This window comes from Rhinolophus sinicus, chromosome X, assembly GCF_036562045.2.
Source record: "Rhinolophus sinicus isolate RSC01 chromosome X, ASM3656204v1, whole genome shotgun sequence".
NCBI classification, from domain to species: Eukaryota; Metazoa; Chordata; class Mammalia; order Chiroptera; family Rhinolophidae; genus Rhinolophus; species Rhinolophus sinicus.
Genome location: NC_133768.1, coordinates 59610378 through 59635760, shown reverse-complemented (window position 1 = coordinate 59635760; position 25383 = coordinate 59610378). Strand labels below are relative to the sequence as shown.

General features: G+C 33.1%; 1 protein-coding gene across 6 annotated transcripts in view; it reads right to left on the bottom strand.

The window, feature by feature from the left end:
• Nucleotides 1–25383, bottom strand: part of PCDH11X (protocadherin 11 X-linked) — an 803219-nt gene that overhangs the window by 727042 nt on the left and 50794 nt on the right. For all 6 annotated transcript variants that reach the window (XM_074323530.1, XM_074323532.1, XM_074323533.1 and 3 more), the window contains one exon: nt 23484–24067. In XM_074323530.1, coding sequence (XP_074179631.1) covers nt 23484–24067 — 584 coding nt within the window. The remainder of the gene's footprint in view (nt 1–23483; nt 24068–25383) is intronic.

Sequence of the window (25383 nt, the reverse complement as noted above, 5' to 3'; positions counted from 1 at the left end):
TTTGCAAATTAAAAAGACGACTATTACTTCATAAAACTTTTTACGAAAGGACTTGTTACATGTGCTAATACTAGTCCACCTAATGACCTGTAGGTTTAGTAAACTGTTCAAATTGCATTTATTGTTTAAACATTTGTTAAGAATTTTCTCATCTGGAAATGATCATCATTTGAAAGTTTGGAAAAGTGTTCAAATCAATCTGACTTGTTCTTGGAGTTGCAAAAACCAATAAGAATAAGAATAAGGAGAAAGGAATCTGCTCTTAACCATGCAAGGATGAGCAAGGATGGACTAAAGCACAAACCCTCATACAAGGAATATTTAGCAAACTCTGGAAAAAATTTTGGTTGTCACAACTAAGCAGGAAGGTACTAGTGGGATCTAGTGGGTATAGGCCAGGTGTAATGATAAACTTCCTAAAATGCACAGGACAATTCCTGTCCCATCCCATTCCACAAGAAAGAATTATCCAGCTCCAAGTGTCAATAGTGCCAAGATTGAGAAACCCTAGGCCAACATATTGAGAGTTAGAATCCTATTTTAAAAAAAACAAAACACTACTAAATTTTAAGATTCAAATTTTCAAGTGAATATCACTGCAACTGTGCTTGTAGGGTCCGGCAAATAATCAGAAAAGATGCTGAGAAACATAAATGTAAAGAAATTAACCACATTTGTGCATTAGAGTCATTTGCAAAAACATCACACTTCTAAGTCAGTAAGCTGTCTATAACTAAACATATTTTTATATACCTTCTTATTCTGTGTCGAATTATACATTAAACAACCAAGAAATCACCAATAAGTAATTAACTAATTGTATAAAAATATAAATGGATTAAATGTTTCTAGGAGCAGAACTTTATGACTTTGATTATTTATATGCTAGACCAGAAGAGAAACAAACTCATTTCTATTTGTGACTAATGGTAGTATTGTTTAAAACCTCCAAGAATTTATACAATATCTTGAAATTATAGGTTGTAAAATTAATACATATTTAAAATGTAATACTTCAATTTAAGTGAATCCAATTACTGTTTAATGATCAGACTATCTGACTAAAGAACTGGAGAAATCTTGATTTCCTCAGCTAACCTTTGGTTATCAACTACAACTTTAAAATAAAATTTTGTTCATTATTGGTTTCAGTTATACAAAAAAACATAGTGATTAGACATTTACACCCCTCACAAAGTGATAACGCCCACAAGTCTGCTACCCCTCTGACACCGTACATAGCTATTACAATGCCATAGACTATATTCCCTATGCTATACTTTACATCCTGTGACTAGAAGTATTTTTAAATTACAGTCAACATTCAACATTATTTTTACGAATTTTAGGTCTACAGCATAGAGGTTAGGCATATATATAATTTATGAAGTGATCCCCTGATAAGTCTTGTACACACCTGGCACTATACATAGTTATTACAAAATTATGGACAATATTCCCCTTTTCATATTTCACATCCCATGACTATTTTCTGACTACCAATTTGTACTTCCTAATCCCTTCACCTTTCTTACCCAGCCCCCACAACCACCCTCCCATCTAGCAACCGTCAGTTTGTTCTTCATATCTATGAGTCTATTTCTGTTTCACTTGTTTGTTTATTCTGTTCTTTAGATTCCACATATAAGTGAGATCATGTGGTATTTGTCTTTCTCAGTCTGACTTATTTCACTTAGCATAATACCCTCTGGATCCATCCATGTTGTTGCAAATGGTAAGATCTCATTCTTTTTTATGACAAAGTACTACTCCATTGGATAATTTTACCATAATTTCTTTATATAATCATCTATTGATGGACATTTTAGTTGTTTCCAAATCTTGGCTATTGTGAATAGAGCTTCAGTAGACATAGGGGTGCATATATTTTTTTTGAAATAGTGTTTTGGATTTCTTTGGATAAATACCCAGGAGTGGAATTGCTGGGTCATAAGATAGTTCTATTATTAATTTTTTCAGGAAACTCCATACTGTTTTCCATAGTGGCTGCGCCAATTTTCAGTCCCACCAACAGTGAACAGGATTCCCTTTTATCCACATCCTTGCCAACATTTGTTGTTTGTTGATTGACGATGGCCATTCTGACAGGTGTGAGTTGATATCTCATTGTGGTTTTCATTTGCATTTCTCTGATGATTAGTGATGTTGAGCATCTTTTCATATGTGTATTGGCCATCTATGTGTCTTCTAGGTACTCTATCCAATTTTTAATTGGATTTTTTTGGTGTTGACTTGTATGAGTTTTTTTAATTTTGGATATTAACCCCTTATGAAATGTATCAGTGGCAAGTATCTTCTCCCACTCTGTAGAATGTCTTTTTGTTTTGTTGATGATTTCCTTTGCTGTGAAAAAACTTTTTAGTTTGATGGAGTCCCATTTGTTTATATTTTTCTTTTGTTTTCCTTGCCTAAGGAAAGATATCAGTAAAAATATCACTATGGGTAAAGTCTGAGAGTTTGCTTCTTATGTTGTTTTCTAGGAGTTTTATGGTTTGGGGTCTTACATTTAAGTCTTTAATACATTTTGAGTTTATTTTTGAGTATGGCATAAGGAGGTGGTCCAGTTTCATTTTTTTTTTTTTTGTATGTATCTATCCAGTTATCCCAGCAACATTTGTTGAATAGACTGTCTTTACCCCAATGTACATTCTTGCTTCCTTTGTCATAGATTAAATGACCATATAGGCATGGACTTATTTCTGGGCTCTCTATTGTGTTCCACTGATCTATGCACCTGTTTTTATGCCATTACCATGCAGTTTTTATTACTATGGCCTTGTATAATTTGATATCATGTAGTGTGATACCTCCAGTTTCGTTCTTCTGTCTCAGATTCCCATGGTTATTCAGGGTTTTTTATGGTTCCATATGAATTTTAGGATTATTTTTTCAGTTCTGTAAAAAATGCCTTTGGTATCTTGATAGGGATTGCACTGAATCTACAGATTGTTTTGGGTAGTATAGACATTTTAACTATATTAATTATTCTTATCCATGAGTATGGTATAGATTTCTATTTATTTGTATCTTCTTTAATTTCTGTCTTCAGTCTCCTATAATTTTCTGAGTACAGGTCTTTTACTTGCTTGGTTAAATTTATTCCTAAGTATTTTAATTTTTGTGATGCAATTGTAAATGGGAGTGTTGACTTTTTTTACTTTTAATAGCTTTATTGAGATATAATTGTCTTCACACTTTGAAAGTATGAAATTTACTGGGTTTTTGCATCTTCAGAATTGTGCAACTATACCCATGATCAATTTTAGAACATTTTTCTCACCTCTAAAAGTAACCTTGTATGCTTTAGTCATCTATCCCCAACCCAACCTTCTCCCTACTCCTAGCCAACCACTAAGCTACTTTCTGTCTCTGCAAATTTGCCCACTCTGGACACTTGATAACAATGGTCTCATATAACTTATGGTGCATCGTGACTGTCTTCTTTCACTCAGCAAAATGTTTTCAAGGTTCCTTCATGCACACACCACACATACAGTTGTAGCCTGTATCCAGACTTCACTCTTTTTCATGTCCAAATAATATTCCACTGTATGGATACACCACATTTTATTTACCGAGTCACTCTGCCCCCAACTCCCTCCCATCTATTACCCCAACAAATCTAGTATCCATCTGACACCATACATAGTTATTATCATATTATTGACTGTATTCCTTGTGCTATACTCTACATCCCCATGACTATTTTGTAACAATCAATTTGTATTTCTTAATCCCTTCCTCTTTTTTTCACCCATACTCCCAACCCTCCTCCCATCTGGCATCCATCAAAATGTTCTCTGTATCTATGAGTTTGTTTCTGATATGTTTGTTTGTTATTGTGTTCTTTAGATTCCACATATAATCAAAATCACATCGTATGTGTCTTTCTCTGTCTGACACTCCATTCAGCACAAATGCCCTCCAGGTCCATCCATGTCGCCACAGATGGCAAGAACACATTCCCTTACTTGACCAAGCAATATTCCATTGCATATATGTAGCACCTCCTCTTTATCCATTCTTCCATTGATAGACACACAGGCTACCTCCACATCTTGGCCACTGTAAGCAATGCTGCAAGGAACATATGGATGCACATGTCCCCTCAAAGTAGCATCTTGGATTGCTTTGGCTAAATACCCAGAAGTGGGATTACTGGGCCCTTTGTATCTTGTTATAGCCTTTGTTTTAAAGTGTATTCTGTCTGGTATAAGTATTGTTACCCAAGCTTTTTTGTTTGTTTTGTTTCCATTTTCATGAAATATCTTTTTCTATCTCTTTATTTTCCATCTGTGTGTGTGTGTGTCTTTCAATCTGAAGTGAGTCTCTTGTAGGCAGCATATTTAAGGGTTATGTTTTCTTATCCATCCCACCCTCCTATGTCTTTTGATTGGAGAATTTAATCAATTTGCATTGAGAACAATTGTTGATAGAAACATAGCTCTTCCCATTTTATTACTCATGATTTTTATCTTTTTTCCCCGTTTTACAGAAGTGCCTCTAACATTCCTTGTAATACTGGTTTGATGGTGATGAACTCCTCTAGCTTTTTCTTGTCTGGGAAGAACTTTATCTGTCCTTTGATTTTAACTGATACCCATGGTAGAGTACCCTTGGTTGTAGGTCCTTAGTTTTCATCATGTTGAATATTTTGTGAAAATTCCTTCTGGCCTGTAAAGTTTCTGTTGAGAAATCATCTGACAATCTTATGGGAGCTCCCTTATAAGTTACTAGTTGCCTGTCTCTTGCTGCTTTTAGGATTCTCTCTCTGTCTTTAACCTTTGCCATTTTAATTATGATATGTCTTGGTGTGGGCCTGTTTGGGTTCATCTTGTTTGGGACTCTGCATTTCCTGGGCTTGTATATCTATTTCCTTCACCAGGTTAGGAAAGTTTTCAGTTATTTCTTCAAATACGTTCTCAATCCCTTGATTTCTGTCTTCTCCTTCTGGTACCCCTATGATGCAAATGTTGTTACACTTCATATTGTCCTAGAGGTCTCTTAAACTATCTTCGTTTGTTTAATTATTTTTCTTTTTATTGTTCTGATTGGGTGTTTTCTTCTATCTTATGTTCTAAATTGCTGATTTGATCCTCTGCTTCATCTAATCTGCTGCTGATTCCTTCTAGTGTATTCTTCATTTGTTACTGTATTCTTTATTTCTGACTAGTTCTTTCTCATGGTTTCTAAACCCTTTATTATGCTTGCATACTCTTTGCTGAAATTCCCACTAAGTTCCATAAGTATTCTTATAACCAGTGTCTTAAACTCTGTCTCTAGTAGTTGGTTGCCTCCATTTCATTTAGTTCTTTTTCTGAAGGTTTTTCCTGTTCTTTTATTTGGGACATATTTCTTTGTTTCCTTACTCTGGTTGCCTCTCTGTGTTTGCTTCTATGTATTAGGTAGATCTTCTATGTCTCTCAGTCCAGACGGGAGGCCTTATGTAGTATGTGTGTTGTGCACTCCAGTGGTGCAGTCTCCCTGGTCACCAGCTCATGTATTCCAGCCTTGTCCTTTTTGTGTGTTGTGTGTTTTCTCCTGCTGTAGTTGAGACTTGATTGCTCTTGCACATCAGTGGGTGAGATTGATTCCCAGGCTGACTGGCTGTGAAATTTGGCTATGCCCACAGTGTATGAGTTGCTATGTGGGGGCTGACCCTTCAGATTAGGATTCACCCCAGCGGGCTGTTGTACTTGTGGAGACACCCCTTTGGGTGCACCACTTGTGGGGTTCACTGGATAGTCTTTTGATGTGGTCTGAAGCTGGCCTCTAGGTATGTTCTTTCTGGTGTCTCTTGGGAGTGGCTCCCATGACGGCCAATTTCAACCTTGCCTGTGACCGGCCTGGGGTTATCTGGTAGGAGCTACAAAGCTATATGTGGTTGGTTGCTTCCTGTGCTGGATCTGGAGGCATGTGGGGGTAGCCTCGTAGTGATATGAGGCTGCCGCCACCAGCCACCAGTATTGGGTCTAGGAAAGCCTAGCAAATGGCCAAGGGTCCCTCTAGGCCTGTTGCCACCTGCTGGTTGCCTGTAAGCCTCAGCCATTGAAAGAGCCTCCTTAGTTGTGTGGGCCTGGCTGGTTGACCTGGTGTTGAGAGTGTCCCCAGAGATGCAGCACTAGCTGGCTGGAGTGGGGTCCTATGGAGTCACGAGGCATGGTTGGTGGTTTTTACAAAGTTAACTGCAGATTCAGTTCTTGTGCCAGTGCTGGGCTTGTGACCACTTTCCAAAATGCCCTGAGATCACCGTGGCCAGTCAGCACTTGATTTGGGCCCGCAGATCTTTGAGAGCCACCCAAGAGAAGCTGCAGCACAAGTTGTGGGTGACTGTGTGCCACTGAGAGCTCCCTATGTTGTTGTGGTCCATCTGCTGCTATAAAAGGTTTCCACAGCTTGCGGGGCAGGGCCAGCCACCTAGGAGCCAAGAGTGTCCCTGGTAATGCCATGCTAGCTGGGTTGCAGTAGGGACCCAGGGCATTACCAATGTGGTTCACATGCAGGGATTTTACCAGACCAATGCAGTCTCAGATTTGGTCCTTTTGGGGAGGGTTCAACATAGAAAAAATGGTGCCCTCCTGTAGGGTACACGTGAGGTGGGCTTCACACATGGGCAATGGCAGCTGTCCCTCTAGCCCCTCGCTCCAAAGCCACACAATGCAGTCTTTCCCAATATATGTCTGGCACCTCTTGAGTTTCCACCTCTCTACCAGGGCCCCGGTGAGTGCTTGAAAGTCAGTGAGTCTGTGTGTGGGCCCTTTAAGAGGATGTTTGGGTTTCCAACCACCCTCCATCTCACCAGGATGGATGGACAGGGTCCTCGCAGATTTTTACCGCCAGGTATTGTGGGGACTCCTCTTTCTGGCATAGAACTCCTGGGCTGGTGAGCCCAGTGTGGGGCTGGGACCCTTCACTCTTCAGAGGGGACCTCTGCCACTGATGTGTCCCACCTGGTATTCAACCGCTACCTGTAATTTTGGGGTCAGCCTATTTTGTGTCTCCACCCCGCCTACAAATCTTGATGTGGCCTCTTCTTTATATCCTTAGTTATAGGGGTTCTGTTCATCTAGTCTTCAGATGATTATTGATGTTGATTACTCTATAATTTAGTTGTAATTTTGATGTGATCCTGGGAGGCACATAGTGTTTACCTAATCTGCCATCTCGGAACTTCCATCTCAACTAAAACTTTAAAATCAAGTTTTGACTTAGGTTCCAAGACAGGTACTTATTCAATCAGACCTAAAGCTATAGATGCCAAAGAAAAACTGAAAATATGGGAAATATATATACAGAATAGGCATTATTATATTTACCTTATGTGAATAAATGTCCAACTATTTTTATTTTATATTTATGTAAATTTAAATCTAATATTGTTCATTATTTCTTAAATAAAAATGGTGACTGGATTTGATCTGTGACAATACCATATGAAAAACCACAGTGGTTTAAATATCTAGTTTTTACAATAATGTCATGCTATTATAATGTCATTCTTAGTGTTTCATGCATTGCTTAGTGATTTACTGATGTACAGTCAGTAAACATAGGTTTATGAGAAAATACGAGAAATTTTTCATGGCTCACTATCTAAATTACTTTTTATCATGTTGAGTAATAATGGATAATCTAGTGTACAGTGAAAGAAAAAAAATCATGACAACAGAATTATCACTATTTGTAGTCTACCAGGAAGTTGATCTAGTATATCCCTTACCTATTATAACAATGCCTTTCTAGTATTCTGCTGAAAGAGCTGTCACAACTGTCAAAAGATATGACATTTCTTGACAGTTAAAGGTTATAAAATAAATGCTTAATATAAAATATGTAAAAACAAATTTTTAATTTGACTGTTTTGAATTAGGATATTTTGGGAGTTTTTTCTCCTTTTTTAGCACATATATTAAATAAAGTTTACCAATTAACGTCATAAAAACGAACCTATTTTCAGTCTATGTACATTTACAAGTCCTATTTTAAAGGGAGGGAAAAGTATATATTTAAGTATAATCAGAACATGTATGTTATATTTGGAAAGTCACGTGTCTTGATAAGTTTTTTAGAATAAAATGATCTCAAAATCAAGTTCCAAACAATAATGCCCACAAAAACATTTGGTAGCATTAATAAGTTACTGTAATTAAAGGATGATAATTGGGTAATGTAGTAAAAATAAGAAATTTGTTTTTATAATGTAAAGGTATTTATATGTCAAAGCCATTATTCTTGTATTTTCCCTCTGGAAATCAAAGGAGAAGTTCAAATTGTAGGTATTCACAGCCTCTGTCTGTTACTACAGCCTTAGGAAGATGCAAATTGCTATGAGAGAAATAGTTTAAGGATACATATACAACTACCAAAACATCTTGAAATAAAATATACCTGCACCAAAATAAATTGTTAAAAGAGGAATTTATTTAATCAATGATGCTTATTACATTGAAGTCTGTGGTATGTACAAATTCCAACTTGAAATTACCTTTAAAAACCCCTACTATTCTAAACAAACACACTAATTTGCTGTGACTTACCTATCCTCTTAGGAGAGGGAAGATGCTGCTCCTTGTAAAATATTATATGTGTAATGGAAACCAAGAACAAGGGTGCTAAAACACTGATCTGAACTAAAGAGGGGAGCTTACATAGGATATAAAACTGAAAGCAACAAAGGAACAAAACAAACAAAAAAATAAAAACTCATAGACATAAGCAATAGTTTAGTGGTTACCAGTGGGTAAGGGGGGAGGGAGGTGGTAGATGGTAGATGAGGGTAAACGGGATCAAATATATGGTGGTAGAAGGAGAACTGACTCTGGGTGGTGAACACACAATGGGATTTATAGATGATGTATTACAGAATTGTACACCTGAAACCTATGTAACTTTACTAACAATTGTCACCCCAATAAACTTTAATTAAAAAAATAATAATGGGGAAAAACATCTAATGGAGGTATAAGTTTATCCACTCCTATGAATAATTCTGGATTTTAAAAATGCTTTTTGGGAGTCTTGATATACATTTTTTGTAGTAGAAAATTTCTAGGAAGTATTTTTAAAATATTTTGAAGAAAAATAAAATGTAATTGAAAGAAATATAATTCAAATGTTATTATTAAATACAGAATGAAAAGTATTGAATATAGTTTTGAATAAATTAGTTATATAGAATTATACACATAATAGCATGCACAACGAAGCCTGAATATTAAAGCAGTACTCAGGTAATAGGCTTTGAAGTTATGTTTTGATTATCAAACTCTAATTTAATGAAATCACTATTTCTCAAAAATTTCACAACCCTGAGATACATATTTTTGAAATATAGTAAAACCCTATCAATGATAGCGTACATATAAACGTTTAGTAAATACTGCTTTTGTCTTCTGAAAATAGATTTTCTCTGATCAAAATCATTTGTGATTTGGCAAGCTTCCAAGAGGTAGGAGAAATCCACTAATATAAAGCTAAGGGACCTAATAATAAGCAATCTGCATTTTACATCATTAATCTAAAATCTAATGTATACTGTTAAACTATTGCATTATTAAGCTAACTAAATTCACTACATCATTTCATATTTAAATTGATTTTTATTATCACTAGAATTATTTAGGTTTATAGAAATTGCTATTAACACTATTAACTAGATACTTCAATCTAATTCAATTATTTGTATTAAGGATTATGCTAAAATATTTAAGCTATCTCTAAAAATTTAAAGCAAGTTTCAAAATAAACATACTTGAAATGTGTTTACTGATTCACTTAATTGCTTCAATTTCCATGAATAATGTCACATACAAGATCAGGTACCCTTATATGCACAATTGACTTTTAAAATAGAATTCTGCATCATATCTGGTTCCATGAGTCAATCTGTGTAGAACATTTTGGGGGGAACATTTTAAATTTATCTTTAGGAAAATGATTAGTTCTACTAGAATAGGATATAAGCATGATATGAGCATCATGTATCTTCCGATGATGACTTATGTGCCCACTCTCCAAAACCCCGAGTGAAAAAATTCTGTCAAACCCATGAACAAAACCAAAAATATGATGGAAAGACAATTACATGATTATTGCTGACATCATGTTTTTGTTTTTGTTTTTCATGTTGGTGGATGAAGAAACAACAACAGAGTACAAATTTGATACTGCATTGATGGTATCAATTATTCTCAAACCAGTGTAATGAAGGAAAATATAAATTGTTCTGTTAAAAGTGTTTATGAAGAATACATTCATGCAGATAAAGTCACTATACTTCTACAGAAACCACTCAGAGCTCTTGATCTACAACCTATTTCTTACATGCACATGAGGTTCTCTAGCTTATCATCTCTCTAGGCTACACCCAAATGACCTCCAGATACACAGCTCTTTAGGGGAAATCGGTGTAGAAAAGGAGAAACTGGGTAACACATTTAGCTTTTTTTAAACTTAATTGTTTAGAAGATTGGTCAGAAGTGTAATCTCTCATATGTTTTTGTAAGTGCATGGAAGCAAAGAACAGCTATCTTTATATATTGGAATGTTTAGGGAAATCCTATGTCCACAATAAAATAATTTTTAGTGAAATTATGTGTGCTTTCCATACCTTTCTCTTTCCTACTTAGCTTTAGTGAACACCACATGAGATGAACAATGCCAGCTCAGAAAAGTATTCACCCTATATAAATTTGATGACAGCATGTATGTTGTCAGATCATTCTTCACAAGCTAATCTTTTGCCAATTGAGCTAACTCAATCTGAGAGTTATTCAGCTACAATAAATGGAGAGTGGAATTTGACTTTGTGCAAGTAATAGTTGACTTCACTGATTTATGCTGAAAGTGGCAGCTCTTTGGCTGAAGGCAGATCAGAGTTTCAGGAAGAAGATGGAACATAAAATGTCAAAGAAAGAATTAGTTTAGATATTTCGGGCTTTATATACTGTGACTATGTATTCTGGTTGTCCCTGTTTAATTATTAAGAGGGGCCCTTTTCACTTTCAAAATGATCCTTATGTGAAGGATAAATTCTATGGTCACTCTCGTTTAGTACAATGCAAATAGATGACAGAAAACCAGATGAGATGAAATAGATGTTAAAAATATATACACAAAGATATATACCAGGCACACAAGGATAATTCTTTCTTTAATCTACAAACTGAATGTGAACTCTACAGGTCAAACCATTTGTCCAATATCCCTGTGGAATTCATTTGAGAGAGAAATACTTAAAATAACTACAAATATTGCATTAGGAATCACCAAAATAAGCAGTTATCTTTTAAAGCAACTACTAATAACTGCAGTTAGGAGAACAAATCTAATTATTTGTGAAACAAATTGGTAAACATACGTGAAAGCACAGAGTTCTGTAGTCAGTTATTTGCGGGGGGAAAAAAAAAACAAGGGAAAAATCTTAAAACATTACACTAACATAAAACACAAAAGCGGTTGTCAGTAAAAAGAATTGTCAATAACTCATTGTGGCAACACACTGCAAATATGGGTAAATCAACTATCACTAACTCATTGAAGCAATCGCAAGTTTAAGAAACCTTAACAGCTGCAGCAGATGAAACAATTGTCAATAAGCTGTGTAGCAAAGCATAGAGATACTTTGGAATAACTCTTGAGGTTATAAAAGACAATAGCTTATGTTTACTTACAGTTGTAGCTAATCTAATTAAGACATTATGCCTTAAGATGGAAAGAATACAAAAATAATTGCTTCACCAAATTCCAGACTTGTCTGATAGTATAAGAAATAATTTGGTAAAATGCTATATTTATATTCATTAATACCCAAATAAGGTCGGCCACTATTTTGTGGGGTATGCAGAACATTATCTAAGACAGGAGTCAATTTTTTTGGCCCAAACCTTTAACAGTCTAGAATATAGAAGGCCATAATTAAAATGAGATTAGTATTTACAAAACAGCCACAAAACAAGTGGAGAAAAAATTTCAATTACTTTAAATTACTTAAATTTGCCATAGTATAATTATATTTGTGTAGACAAATATTGCTCAAGAAGTCATGCCTAATTAGATAAATAATAGCAAATTTTTTAAAGTTAAAGAGATTAAAACTTAAGTTTTATTATTCTGGCTATTTTGCATGTAAATTAGTTTTCTATGTGAGACCTCTAGCTTTATAAAAATATTTTCATTATATCACTTGCTTACTTGAGCTGAAGCATCATTTGAAGGAGTAAGGCAAAACTGCAGGCACCTAAACATACCTAAAAACTCATTGCAGGATGTCTGGAGAAAATAGATTTCAGAGAAATGTCTAGAATCCTAAAAGCTACAGGTGGACAAACTAGTTCAGCCTATATAGAAGCCAGCCAACAATGTTCAAACTAAGTGCTATATCTACCATCCCCAATGAGGAAAATTTCACTTTTCCTGTCCCATGAGTACTTCCAGTTACAGGTGCATTCTCATACCATTGCAATGATAGGATGGTCATTGCTACTTTAGCTTAGAAAGTTCTAGACTGGGTTTGGAATTTAGAATGTATTTGAGGGGGTAATATGGTGTTGAAGACAATGGTATGGTTATCCATAAGTGATCCTTTAGGAATCACTTTCCTTACAGTAAAATTAAAAGGTTTACATGACTCCTTGAAACATGCAAAATTTGTTAAATACAGAGTGCCCCTTTATCCTTGGGGAATATGTTCCAAGACCCCCAGTGGATGCCTGAAACCACTATAGTACTGAACCCTATATACATGATTTTTCCTATACCTACATGTCTATGATAAAGTTTAATTTATAAATTAGGCACAGTAAGCAATTAACAATAACTAACAATAAAATAGAACAAGTATAACAATATACTGTAATAAAAGTTATGTGATTGTGGTCTCTTTTTCAGAAAACCAATGTGAATGTCTTTTTCCTTCATCACAATTGCACAGATAGAAGATTCATTTTTAATTCATATCTTAGCAATCTCAGCATATGATTTTTTTTTCTTTCCTTAACTCAAGAACTTCCAACTTTTCACTTAAAGGAAGCACTTTACAGATTCTCTTTGGCATATTTATTAATAATTGCCAGCATCACTATTCCTAGGCTTTGGGGCTATTTTTAGGTAAAATAAGCATCACTTGAACACAAGCACTGAGATACCTTGAAGGCTGATCTGATAACCAAGATGGCTACTAAGTGACTAACGGATGGGAAGAGTGTACAGCACGAATACATTGAACAAAGAGATAATTCACGTCATGCTACTCAGAATGGTGTGCAATTTTAAACTTATGAATTATTTGTTTCTGGAATGTTTCATTTAATATTTTTAGACTGTGGTGACCATGGGTAACCAAAATCACAGAATGTGAAGCCATGGATAAGGGGGGACTACTGCACTTAAGTCCTGAGAGAAAATGCAGTGTGACACCACAAATGAAGTACAGAATATATTAATCGACATCAGAGTCTTATAATCATCTTGTGTATTGAACCAATATCAGTAGCCTTCATTTTACATTTTTTTATTTATCAAAGGCAGTTGAATATCAGCGAGTTACTTGCTTATTCCTTAGTGTGTAACTAAACATGATTATATTTTCCAGCTTTTCAATAGGTATATACACTCTTGTATTCATTCATATGTGATCATTCAGTGACTTAAATAAAGCACTATGTTCAACTAAAAGTAATCTATAAAGTCCTACACTTCTTTACTTATAATCCATTTTTTAAAAAATATGTGCATCCCTGGATTGTTTAGAGTATAGCTTTGTTCTTTTACCAACCATTTACTCTATTATTTTCATGACTGATAGCAAAGTCCTCCTTGTCCTTGACCAAGCTATTTTTAATGGATGCTTCTAAACAAACTCTTGTCCTCAGAGGATATCTATGCCCTCTCATAAACCAGGAATATATACTAGAAACCATGAAAGAAAGGCTTGTCCTAGCAAATCTCATGCTTAAAAAATTGTATTTAAAACTTTTAAAATTTACAATGATTAAAAAATTTTAAATGTCAAATCTGTTACTACATTCTCTCTCCTACAGAACCCATTACAGAAAGACAATTGTGATTCACTTACAAGAAAAGAAATAGAAAAACAGAAAATGATTTCGTGTGAAAAAGAAAAGACAAGGGAGGAAATTTTATTTTTTATGGCATATGAATGAGACGTAAATAAAGCAATTCCAGATGGTAGAAGTTGTATATGAGAATGTATTCACATTAGCAGTATCATAGTCACGTGGAGAGCCAGCAAGAGGGAAACACAAATGAAGAGGAGATATTTGATTCAAGAGATAGCTAAAGAAAGTAAATAGAAGTTTATTTGTTTGTGTTTTTTTAATTGAATTAAGTCCAAAAATAAATATGAAGCCAGTGGCATTGATTGAGAAAGAGAATAATGCTGTCATATTTTTCTCTGTGTGCATATCTATCTATCTATCATCTATAGATAGATCTATATCTATCTATATCTATCTCTATATATAGATCTACCTATATCTATATATATTATGTAAAAATAGGTATGGGTTGCAAAATAAGCTTTTGAAAGAATATAAAGCTTAATATTAGAGAAATTGGGGGAGACTATAATTAATCTTCAACTATAGATTTAAACCAATAACTATTGTTTAAAGAACACTTTTCTTAAAGGCACTCAGGAAATTTCATGTTTTTTCTTATTTTATTAATTTTTATAATATCCCTACTGATAGAAAAGGATGATTTTAATTTTCTCCATTATATAGGAAAGGAATTGGAAGCATAGATAACAAGTTTAAAATTAAGATAATAGAGTCATGTAATTACCACTACTAGTACAGAAATTACCATTTTCATCAAAAATATTTTATTTCTGGTTTCAAAACTGTTTTGCAGATACATCTTGGCAAAAGGTATTAATGCCATAATTGCAGACCTAGTAAAAAATAATATAAATTAATGAAGATGCTTGGTGAAAATCTAATAAAGTTGATTGGAAATTTTAATTTTTCTGAAACTATGAATACTTAAAATAATGCCATGTCCTTAATGTCAGAATGACCAATGCAAGATAAAAATTTTTAATGTAATAAATATGTTTTCTTCCTTACTGTCATTGGTGTAAAACTACATTCACTGTAATGCTGGTTATTAAGTTCCATGGAGACAGTGATTATTTTTCAAACATATTTTTACCCCCCAAGACTTTGTATATTGGGCACTCATTAAGTATATGTTAAATTTAGATTTAATTAGAATAACATATTAGTTAGTAGTCAGTTACTGTAACAATTAAGACAATATTTAGTAAAACAGCTTTCCATTCTTTAGAATTTTACTTCATTCTATTGGAGAAGTTTAAAATAATGGACTTCCACATTCAAAATAAGCAAGAGGATGAGAAACTTTCATGATAATATCCTCCACAAAATAAAATTCCTGATTAAATGATATCTCAAGGACAAATGTAATTTAGGTTAGATAATCCAAACTTTCATTTTATAATATTCAACATTTAAAACTCCTCATTTTGTTTTCTAAAACAAATTTTAAAATTACTTTTTGAAAAGGTCTTTTACTTGCTTTTCCTATTATATAACTTTGTACTGCTTTTCCTAGTTTACCTGCAAGTATAGAGATGTCTACATGTAGCAATTAAAATATAAAACCACTAAACGTTCTCTCAATGTATCAAAAAAGCAATAGGTTTCTCACCACTGGTCATCTAGAATTACTTCTTACATTTCGCAGTAAATTAAAAACATGGACAGCTATAGTATTATTATTTTAGTTTGTAAAACACACATATTTGTGTGGTTATGTGGATATTCTATTTTGATGAATTGAACTCTCTAGTAATAAATATTTAACATTTTATCGATAAAAACATTATTACATACCGTGTTTTCCCCGAAAATAAGACCTAGCTGGACAATCAGCTCTAATGCGTTTTTTGGAGCCAAAATTAATGTAAGACCTGGTCTTATTTTACTATAATATAAGACCAGGTGTTATATCATATCATATCATATAATATAATGTAATGTAATGTAATATAATACCGGGTCTTACATAATATAAGACCAGGAACATAACATAACATAACATAACATAACATAACATAACATAACATAACATAACATAACATAACATAACATAACAATACTGAGTCTTACAAAATATAATATAATATAATATAATATAATATAATATAATATAATATAATACCGTGTCATATACTAATTTTTGCTCCAAAAGATGCATTGATGGTCCGGCTAGGTCTTATTTTCGGGAAACATGGTATTTGTAGAATAAGACTGGTGGACCTACAATAATTTCTGCAAACAAAAGACCAATAACTTCTAGTTAAGAAAATTAAGCTTTAAAATTAAATTGAACATAAATACTTTCCTTCCTTTGGTAACCTCTACTTGCATTCAGAAACTAAAAGACACTTCAACAAAGATGTACTAAAATTTAATTTGTGGTCAAAGCAATTTACATGATCTATTATGCTACTGTATTATTTAATTATTCACACTTTTTAATTGGTTTGATAAAGATGATTGTAAACTGATAAATGCAAAGGGAGAATAATAGTTTCTTTAGTATTTGATTTTTGAGTGAGAACTACTTTTCATGTGCATTTTACAGTTTTTGCTAAGTAATTTATTTATAACTGATCCAAATTCACATTAAAGCATGAAACATAATGCTTGAAAAAAACATAAAGCTATATGAATTATTTTAGAGATCAAATTAAAACAAAATCAGAAAGTTTCCCCCAAAATGACCTTATTGCTATTGTCGTCATTTCTGAACAATAAATCATCACCTCTGGTACAGAAAACATTACCAATCCATCAATTGTTTCGGTCTAAGATTGAATGAAAAATTATACTTCAGTTCATTAAGAGGGTGCCTCCACAGCATAAATGTTGTTATACTTAATATAAAGCGGTGTAGACTAAAAGAATAATTAATGCCAAACAAACTACCCACATTGTAACATTTATTATCTTAGATCATTTGCACTGATCAGAATTATAGATAAGCCAGGTAAGTCTGTATAACCAAACATTATGTTTTCCTTAAGGAGATCTATATCAAGTAATTTTGTGTTGTATAAATATATATATATATTCAGTTTTAAGTCATACCCTTTGGCAGGCACAAAATCAAGCATCATATTGGTTTTTCTTTAGATACGGTGAACAATAGAATAACAGATAAATAAGTCTGCACCTAACAAAATAAACATAAAACTTATCAGTCTTTCTTACAGTTAGTTGGTATCAGGTCAAGGGGCAGGATGTGAGTAAATTAATCAGCTTTGGACATGCATTTGTTCCTCAGAGTCTCAATTTAAAATTCTAAAATTGAGCTACCTAAAATGCCCTATATATATGAGTATTACATGTGGGACTATTAATAACAGGTGTATTTAATGAAAGGCATTAGTGGACTATGAATATTAAGCAGGACTCTGATAATAGCAATGAAGTCAAAAGTTACTTAATCCTATTAGTATTTTAATAAGACCTGACAGCACTAATTAAAGATCCATTTATGAAGAGAATGAGTTTTATGTTGTTATTTTTCCCCATTGGAGGTACACTTTGATAATAACCCCCAGCTTTCAGGAACTTAATAGCCATTAGCATTTGATCGTCATCTCTTTTGCTTTTTAGCACAGATCAAAAATGTTAATCAGCATATCACAGAATTCAAAGAATATAAAATCAAGTTATCTTAAAGCTGAAAGGTTGAACTTCTAAGTACAACTTCATTTTAGTTTAAAAAATGAGGAAATCACTATATTTAAACTCCTGTGAGCCTCTTAGAGCCAACTATGCTATCTAAAACAATTAAACACATTGTTTGTTGTAACATAACAATAATCTGTGTGCAAGGGCATTAATTAATCTTTACTCACTCCTCCTGATACTACGCAGCACTTTGACCTATGGTTATATAGGATAAATAAATATTAATTCCTTCAGAATAAAAAAGTACTATTGCAACATTACTGACTATACTTCCCATACTGTATTTCACATTCCCATGACTATTTTGTAACTACCAATTTGTACTTCCTAATCCCTTCATCTTTCTCACCCATCTCCCTAATCCCCCTCCCATGTAGCAACCATCAGTTTGTTCTCTTTATCTATGAGTTTGTTTCTGTTTTCTTTATTCATCTATTCTGCTTTTGAGATCCCACATATAAGTGAGATCATATGGTATTTGTCTTTCTCAGTTTGATTTATTTCACTTAGCATAATACCCTCTAGGTCCATCCATATTGTTGCAAATGGTAAGATTTATTTTTTTAATGGCAGAGTAATACTCCATTGTATAAATGTACCACAATTTCTTCATCCAATCACCTACTGATGGGCATTTTGGTTGTTTACATATCTTGGCTATTGTGAATAGCACTGCAGTATAGTGTCAGATGGATACTAGACTTATTGGGGGATCACTTCATAAATTATATAAATGCCTGACCACTATGATGTACACCTGAAACTAATACAAAATAATATTGAATGTCAACTATAATTTAAAAAATATATAGTCACAGAATGTAAAGAACAGTATAGGGAATATAGCCAATGGTAATATAATAGCTATGTGCGGCATCAGATGGGTAAGTAGACTTGGGGTTATCACTTTGTGAGGTGTGCAAATATCTAATCACTATGTTATTTTGTACAGCTGAAACTAATTATATAATATATATATATATATATATATATATATATATATATATATATATATATATATATTCTTGCTCTTTGTCTCCACAACATATTATTCAAAGCTTCATTCTTGGCAATTTGATTCAAAACTACCCAATATAATTGTAGATAAGATTTTCAAAGTTTGGATTTTCTAAACCAGGTTTTCAAAACAAATCTAACTTTAACCTTAGTTTTGTAAATTGAAGCTCTTGATTAATAGGGAAGATGTTTTGCTCTCATTTAGTTTTAAAAATAAAGACCAAATATATCTTTCTCAAAATAAAATAAAAACAAGGGCCCAAAACCTTGATTATGTGAAAGGACTCTACCTAAGATACAGTTTTCTTTTGAGCTTGATAGAAAAGATGAGTCTGCTTTATGAGATAGGCAAAATGGGTGAGGACTTTTAGTGAGATTGCCAGTCTGAGAAAAACTTAATCTTCATTCTCCATCTGCATAAACAGTCAACCTTTGAAACGTCGTTATGCGTGCCTCAAGGAAACCAGTCAACACACTGTCACTGGACTTGTATAGAACTATTACTACTGATATATATGAAGGAAGATGAAAATATGAAGCAGAAAATGAAGACAGATGTAACATCATTATTTAAACAAATTTCCCTTGAATTCCAACCACGGGAAGTAGTAGGTCCTGTGGTTTATATCCATACCCTGAGTCAGATTAGGTGCTTGAGATATATTTTTGTGTGTGAAAATATTGGCTTCCCTGTGCATGATACTTAAAGTATGAAAAAAAACTTATAAATAACAGACCATCATAATAATAAAGTGAAAGTTAAGGAGATATTGTAATTGTTGTAATTTCCCACTCTGGCCAAAAGCTCTATCAAATACTGTAAGGGCCAAATGGCATATATATATATATATATATATATATATATATATATATATATATATGTATATGTAATCTCATATATTTTATATATGATATATATATAAACACCAATATATATATATGTGTGTGTGTATACATATATATTAGACAGATGATAGACGCAGATAATTATATACTTATAGTAGCGCTATGTAAAGTGTATATGATACACCATATATAATATATAAAATAATAAATTTAAAGTATGTTGTTTAATAACATTCATTAAAATGATACATTTATAATATATGTAAAATAATGGAACACATATGTATAATATATAAAATATAGATAGCTATAGTTATAAATCTTAAGCATAGGTAGTCTAAATTAAAGGAAATTATATCAAAGTATCATAGGGAATTCTCATTATAGCATGACTTTACTTGAAACATAGAGAAACTATTTCACTTCTGGATTTTTAAAAAAATGACAACCAACATCATGGATCTTTCTAGATGAATCTTTTTTCCTTATAGAGTAACCTTGTCTCTTAAACAGTTGAAAATCAACCTAAGGTCACATAGATAAGTTTTATTTTAACATAATATTCTTTCTACTAAGCAGAATCACTTGGTAATCACTTCATTCTTTCAATTCTCATTTTCTCCGTCTTTTTCTTTTTTTTTCTTCCTTCCTTTTATATTGAACTTGCTGTGAATCCCGCACTCAAAGTTATCTGTCTGTCTGTCAATCAAATCTGAGTCAGAAGACCTCATTCTGGTTCCCAACTCTATACCAGTCAAAAGCAAAATAAATTTACTCTAAATTGTATTTTACAATATTTAAAATGTGGAATAGTAATGCTTGCCACAGCATTGTGCCAAAGTATATCTACTATCACAAAAATGCATAAATTAATTTAAAATATTTATATATTAAAATTTTGAATATAAATATTCTAAGTTTTAAGTCTTATGCCATTTTATATTATACAGATTTTTAATGTGTTTCATAAATCTTTTCTACCACTGCCTTTATTTTCAGTTAATTAATATAGAATTGTCAATAGTAGGACCCCTTCATGTGTAAATTGACCTACTGTTTCCTAGAATTTTTCTCTATATGTCCCTCTTCTCTCACTTTGTTATCTGAACTTTTCATGTAAATTTTACACTTCCCTAGTTTGGATAAACTATGATTTTACTAGTTTTGTCTATTCAACAAAAAAATAGAACAAATTAGTATTAATTAAATTATCATCTTATTGTGCGGGACCGAGGGTCTTTTAAAATAAATTATGAGGCCCATTTACTTTCAAATTGTAACAGTTATTAAAGTTTATGGATGAAGCAAAACATGTTTCTTCTCTTTTTTTTATTTTTTTTTATTTCACCCACCTATCCCCCTAGCATACATACTAGTTTTGTGACAGGACCTTTTTGTAAGTCGAAGTGTGATCAGTTAACATCACCCCATGTCATAGCTCTCTACATGCCAGGGACTATGCTCTGTATTCCATATTCATTATTTTTAACAAGCAGTCAGAACAGTGTTTGTACATGGGGCCATACAAAGCCCAGCACTTTAGGTACATCATAAAGTTCACTTTTGGCTTATCACATTCTAAAGCAGAATGAAATCTTAGAGCATGTCTATTTCTAAGATTCAGCTAAGAACTACTGGTGAGCCTATCTTTTTGCTATTTCCTGTCAATCTGTCAAAGAAATTCAGATGAAAACAGATTTTAACAAACCTAAAATTATTCCAGTAGGTTTATTTGTGTTATTTGAATTTGTTAATCAGCTTTCAAGACAAATCAGAATTTTTTTTGGAAATTCATTAAGCTGCCCTGAGGAAGACATGACAAAATTATTCTTTGAGTAAAGCACTGCCTTTCAAAACAACACATTTGTCAGGATGGTTGGGTGAAGAGATCCTATTAGTAATACCTGATTTTAATTTGGTAAGTCTTTGATTTTACTAGTTAACTTTTATTTTCCAGTTAAGCTGTTTTTCTTTGTTTAGGCTGTGCTGTCCAATATGGTAGCCACTGACCACACGTGGTTATTAAAATTAAGATTAAATAAAATTTAAAATTCAATCTCACTAACCACATTTCAAGTATTCAAGATGAAATAAAATTTGAAATTCAGTAACACTAACTACATTTTAAGTACTCAATAGCCACGTGACCAGTAGCTATCATATTGGATACCAGATTATAGAAATGTAGTAATTGCAGAACGTTCTATTGGACAGTATTGCTTTAAAGATAATTCCACTGTGCTACATAACTTACGATTTAAACTGATAATCGTCATGTTTCTATAAATAGCCAAATGTTTTAAAGCATCTCCAAAAATCTTCAATTCAGGTATATTTCCTCTCTACTTAGTGCTTATGTTTTCCAATTCTGGCCCTGTGACATTTATATCATCATCCTCACATTATGAAAGAAGCAACTAAAAGTCAAATTAAACGGGAAGTGTCATGTCTAGTCTGTGGTAAACACAAGGTTGTGATCTATATCTTTCTGATTCCTACATATTTTTCCACTTCATGAAATAAGGAGATACCATTGAATGGATCTTACTTAAAATTACTCATTTATAAATAATCTATCACTTTTCTTTCTGTTTTTACTTCTTATACTCACACAAAAGTCTGCATTTCACTCAAAGTCACTCAAGAGATCTATAGCCTTCAATTCCTAAATGTATTTATAAACAAATATATCTTCACAACGTATTGGCATCAGCTGAGCAGTTTGCCAGTATTATATATACATCCTCAAGGCCAAAACCTTCAGATAATATACATCAAAATAACTTCTTTATATATTCTTTAAGTATTTTTTAACATTGGTGATTATATTAATCCTAACATGGTAACAAATTGTCAGAAAATGTTTATAAAACTTTGAAAACCCCTTGACCATATCTATATTAAATCTACACATGCGTTCTTTTACACATTTTCCAAGATCATTCAAGTGCTGGTACTACTTCACATACCAATGTCTGAGTTTTCTACTACTCTTTATACCATTTAGGTAATTTAAAAGAATCACCCATTCAACTGATAAATGCAGTCACTGTGCACATATTTTGAAGGATACCAAATATTTCATTTATTTTTGTTTTTGCCTTCCCCACCCCAAGATCCAAATCAAGCCAAAATACTTTCTTCAGATTAACTGAAACTTTTTGACTAAAAGGCTTACTTACCTTTTACAGCAAATGAATGTTCTGTGTTTTGAAAGTATCAGAACAAAATGCAAATATTTAACATTAACAGCATATTGACTAAAATTATTCTCACTTTGATGACTCAAGATTCTTAAAGATCTTATCTTGACTTGAAAATCATTATGAAAAATATTTATCTTTATTCTATATTTGTGTGAAAATGCTAGTAACAAAAAAGATTCTATTCACCTCTCAAATAAATTTTTGGCATATTTTCTAATGGCAAGATAAAGCTTTCTATCTAAAATAATCACGGGGGAAAACTGGCATTCTGGTTTGTGGATTTAACATTTAGATTTGCTTGTTTATAGGTCAAGTTTGTGGCAGAGTCACAACTAGACAGATTAAAAGTAAGATATTGGGTTGGTTATTGAATTGTAAGTAGCAGAGCTGAGACCCTGTTTGAAACTTATAATGGATTGTTAAGGGAAACACAAACAACTGCTTGAAAATGAATATACATAAAATGAAGATTCAGATTCATAAACCCAATGCAATTGCAAATATTACAGTGATGAGTTTTCTCCACAATGCTTTGCTTAAACTGAAAAGTTAGGGTGGTGACTTACCCAAAATTTGAAGTACACTAAGATCCTTGTTTTGTCTTTAAAAAATGAGCTATCTTTATCAAAGTGTTTTTAAAACGCACCTTAATTAGTTGGTAGTTTTGAACTCCGTTTATTCCTATGTCAGGATCAATGGCCGCTGGAAGAGCATATCGAGAGTTTATAGCCGAGTTCTCTGGAATTGATATGTTGATAACCGTTGCTGGGAATAACGGTGCATTATCATTTATGTCTTCTATCAGAAAACGTATCTTAACCAGTCTAAATATTTCATCCGGCAAAACGGCAACCTCCACTTCATAAAAGCAAGGGTCGTCCAGCAAGATACCTGCACACAATTTCTCACGATCAATGCGTGCTCCAGTAGTGAAGATCTCACCAGTATCCTCTTCGATTCGGATCAGTGGCACATCCCCAGTCTTGTACACTAGCTTGAACTGCATAGGAGATGTTAAGGACTTGTCTGGAATCAGCGACAAGTTGAGGTCTTTCACCAAGTCGCCTATCAGGACGTTTTCTGGCATTTCTTCCCGAACAGTGTAGTTCTTCTCCTGGGCGCCAGATTGAAACACTACGCATGCTAACAGGACCGCAAATATATACGTCCCGGACAACAAGTCCATACCAGGTACACTTGTGACAGTTCTTTGTATCAACCCGCAGAGTACTGTCAAAGAGAAAAAAGAAGAAGAAGAAAGAGAAAAAGAGGAAGAAGAAGACATCAGTAAAGCCAACAATTAAATGTATGTTAACTAATTTATCAGTTTTAAATTAATAATTAAATGAAAATATTAGCAGAATCAACACTGTGAAATAAACTCACAGATTTGTTTTGAATTAAATATTATGCAATTTTACATTAAGATGAAAGTTAAGTGAAACCAGATACCTATAGTATTTAAGAGACCCAAGAATTTATAAAAGTGTTCACCATTGACAAAATATATAAAAGGTAATGTAATATACGAAGATGGTTAAAGTTAATAAAATAATTTAAAATATTTAATTCAATGGTTAAGGAAAAGTAAAGGTATATGTTAGCAATCACAAAAATATAATTATTATTCTTTGTTATAGTATGGAGTTCAAGTGCAATTCTTTTATTGGTAATAAATGTTTCATACAATATTATGTGTGTTCAGTTCTGGGCATCAAAATGTAAAATCCATCTAAATAAAAGGAGGCAAAGAATCATGACATATGAGAGACTCAGGAAGTTTGGATTAAAAAATAAGTCCTTTGACAGAGGAGAGGGGTTGATGTAACAAAAGCTAAACATGGGAAGAAGTATCATGTGAAAAAGATATTAAAGTTTTATTTATTTGGATGAGAGGAAAAACAATAGGGATAAATTAAGGGGAGGCAACTTTCAAATCAACACAAACGACTGCCTATTAAAGCATTCGGGGGCGGGGGGAACGGATTTCAGGAGAGAGTGAATTCCATATCTTTGGAAGTACTGATATAGAAGCTGGATCACCAGTGTATCTCTACATATTTAAGATTTGGTAGACAATATGTAAACATTCAATGAGAGAACTGGATGAGAAGACGTCCCAACTCTGAGAATTTATGTTTACAAGTGGCAGAAATATGAAATATGAAAACAGGTTTCCACATCTACAAAGTAAAACAAGAATTACCCAACTACAAGGAACAGCTTGACTAGGATTTAATAAAAAGAAAGGTGGACAGAGTGACGTCAGAATCACAGCAGTGTGAGGGGTCCCCTTGATCTCTCCCACTCAAGTTACAACAAGTGGAACATATAATTCAAGAAAGGATTCCCTGCACAACACACAAACATGTCTAACAGATCTGGGCATTAAAACATCTAAAGGTGGACTAATCAGGGCAAAAAGAGGAGGAAGGGAGAAGAGCAGAGAGGGATGCTGCAGAAGCGGCCTGGAGCTCACTGCTGTTCCAGGGACATAGGAGGATTCAGACAGCAGGTGCAATCTCTGTGTCCCAGAGCATTCTTGC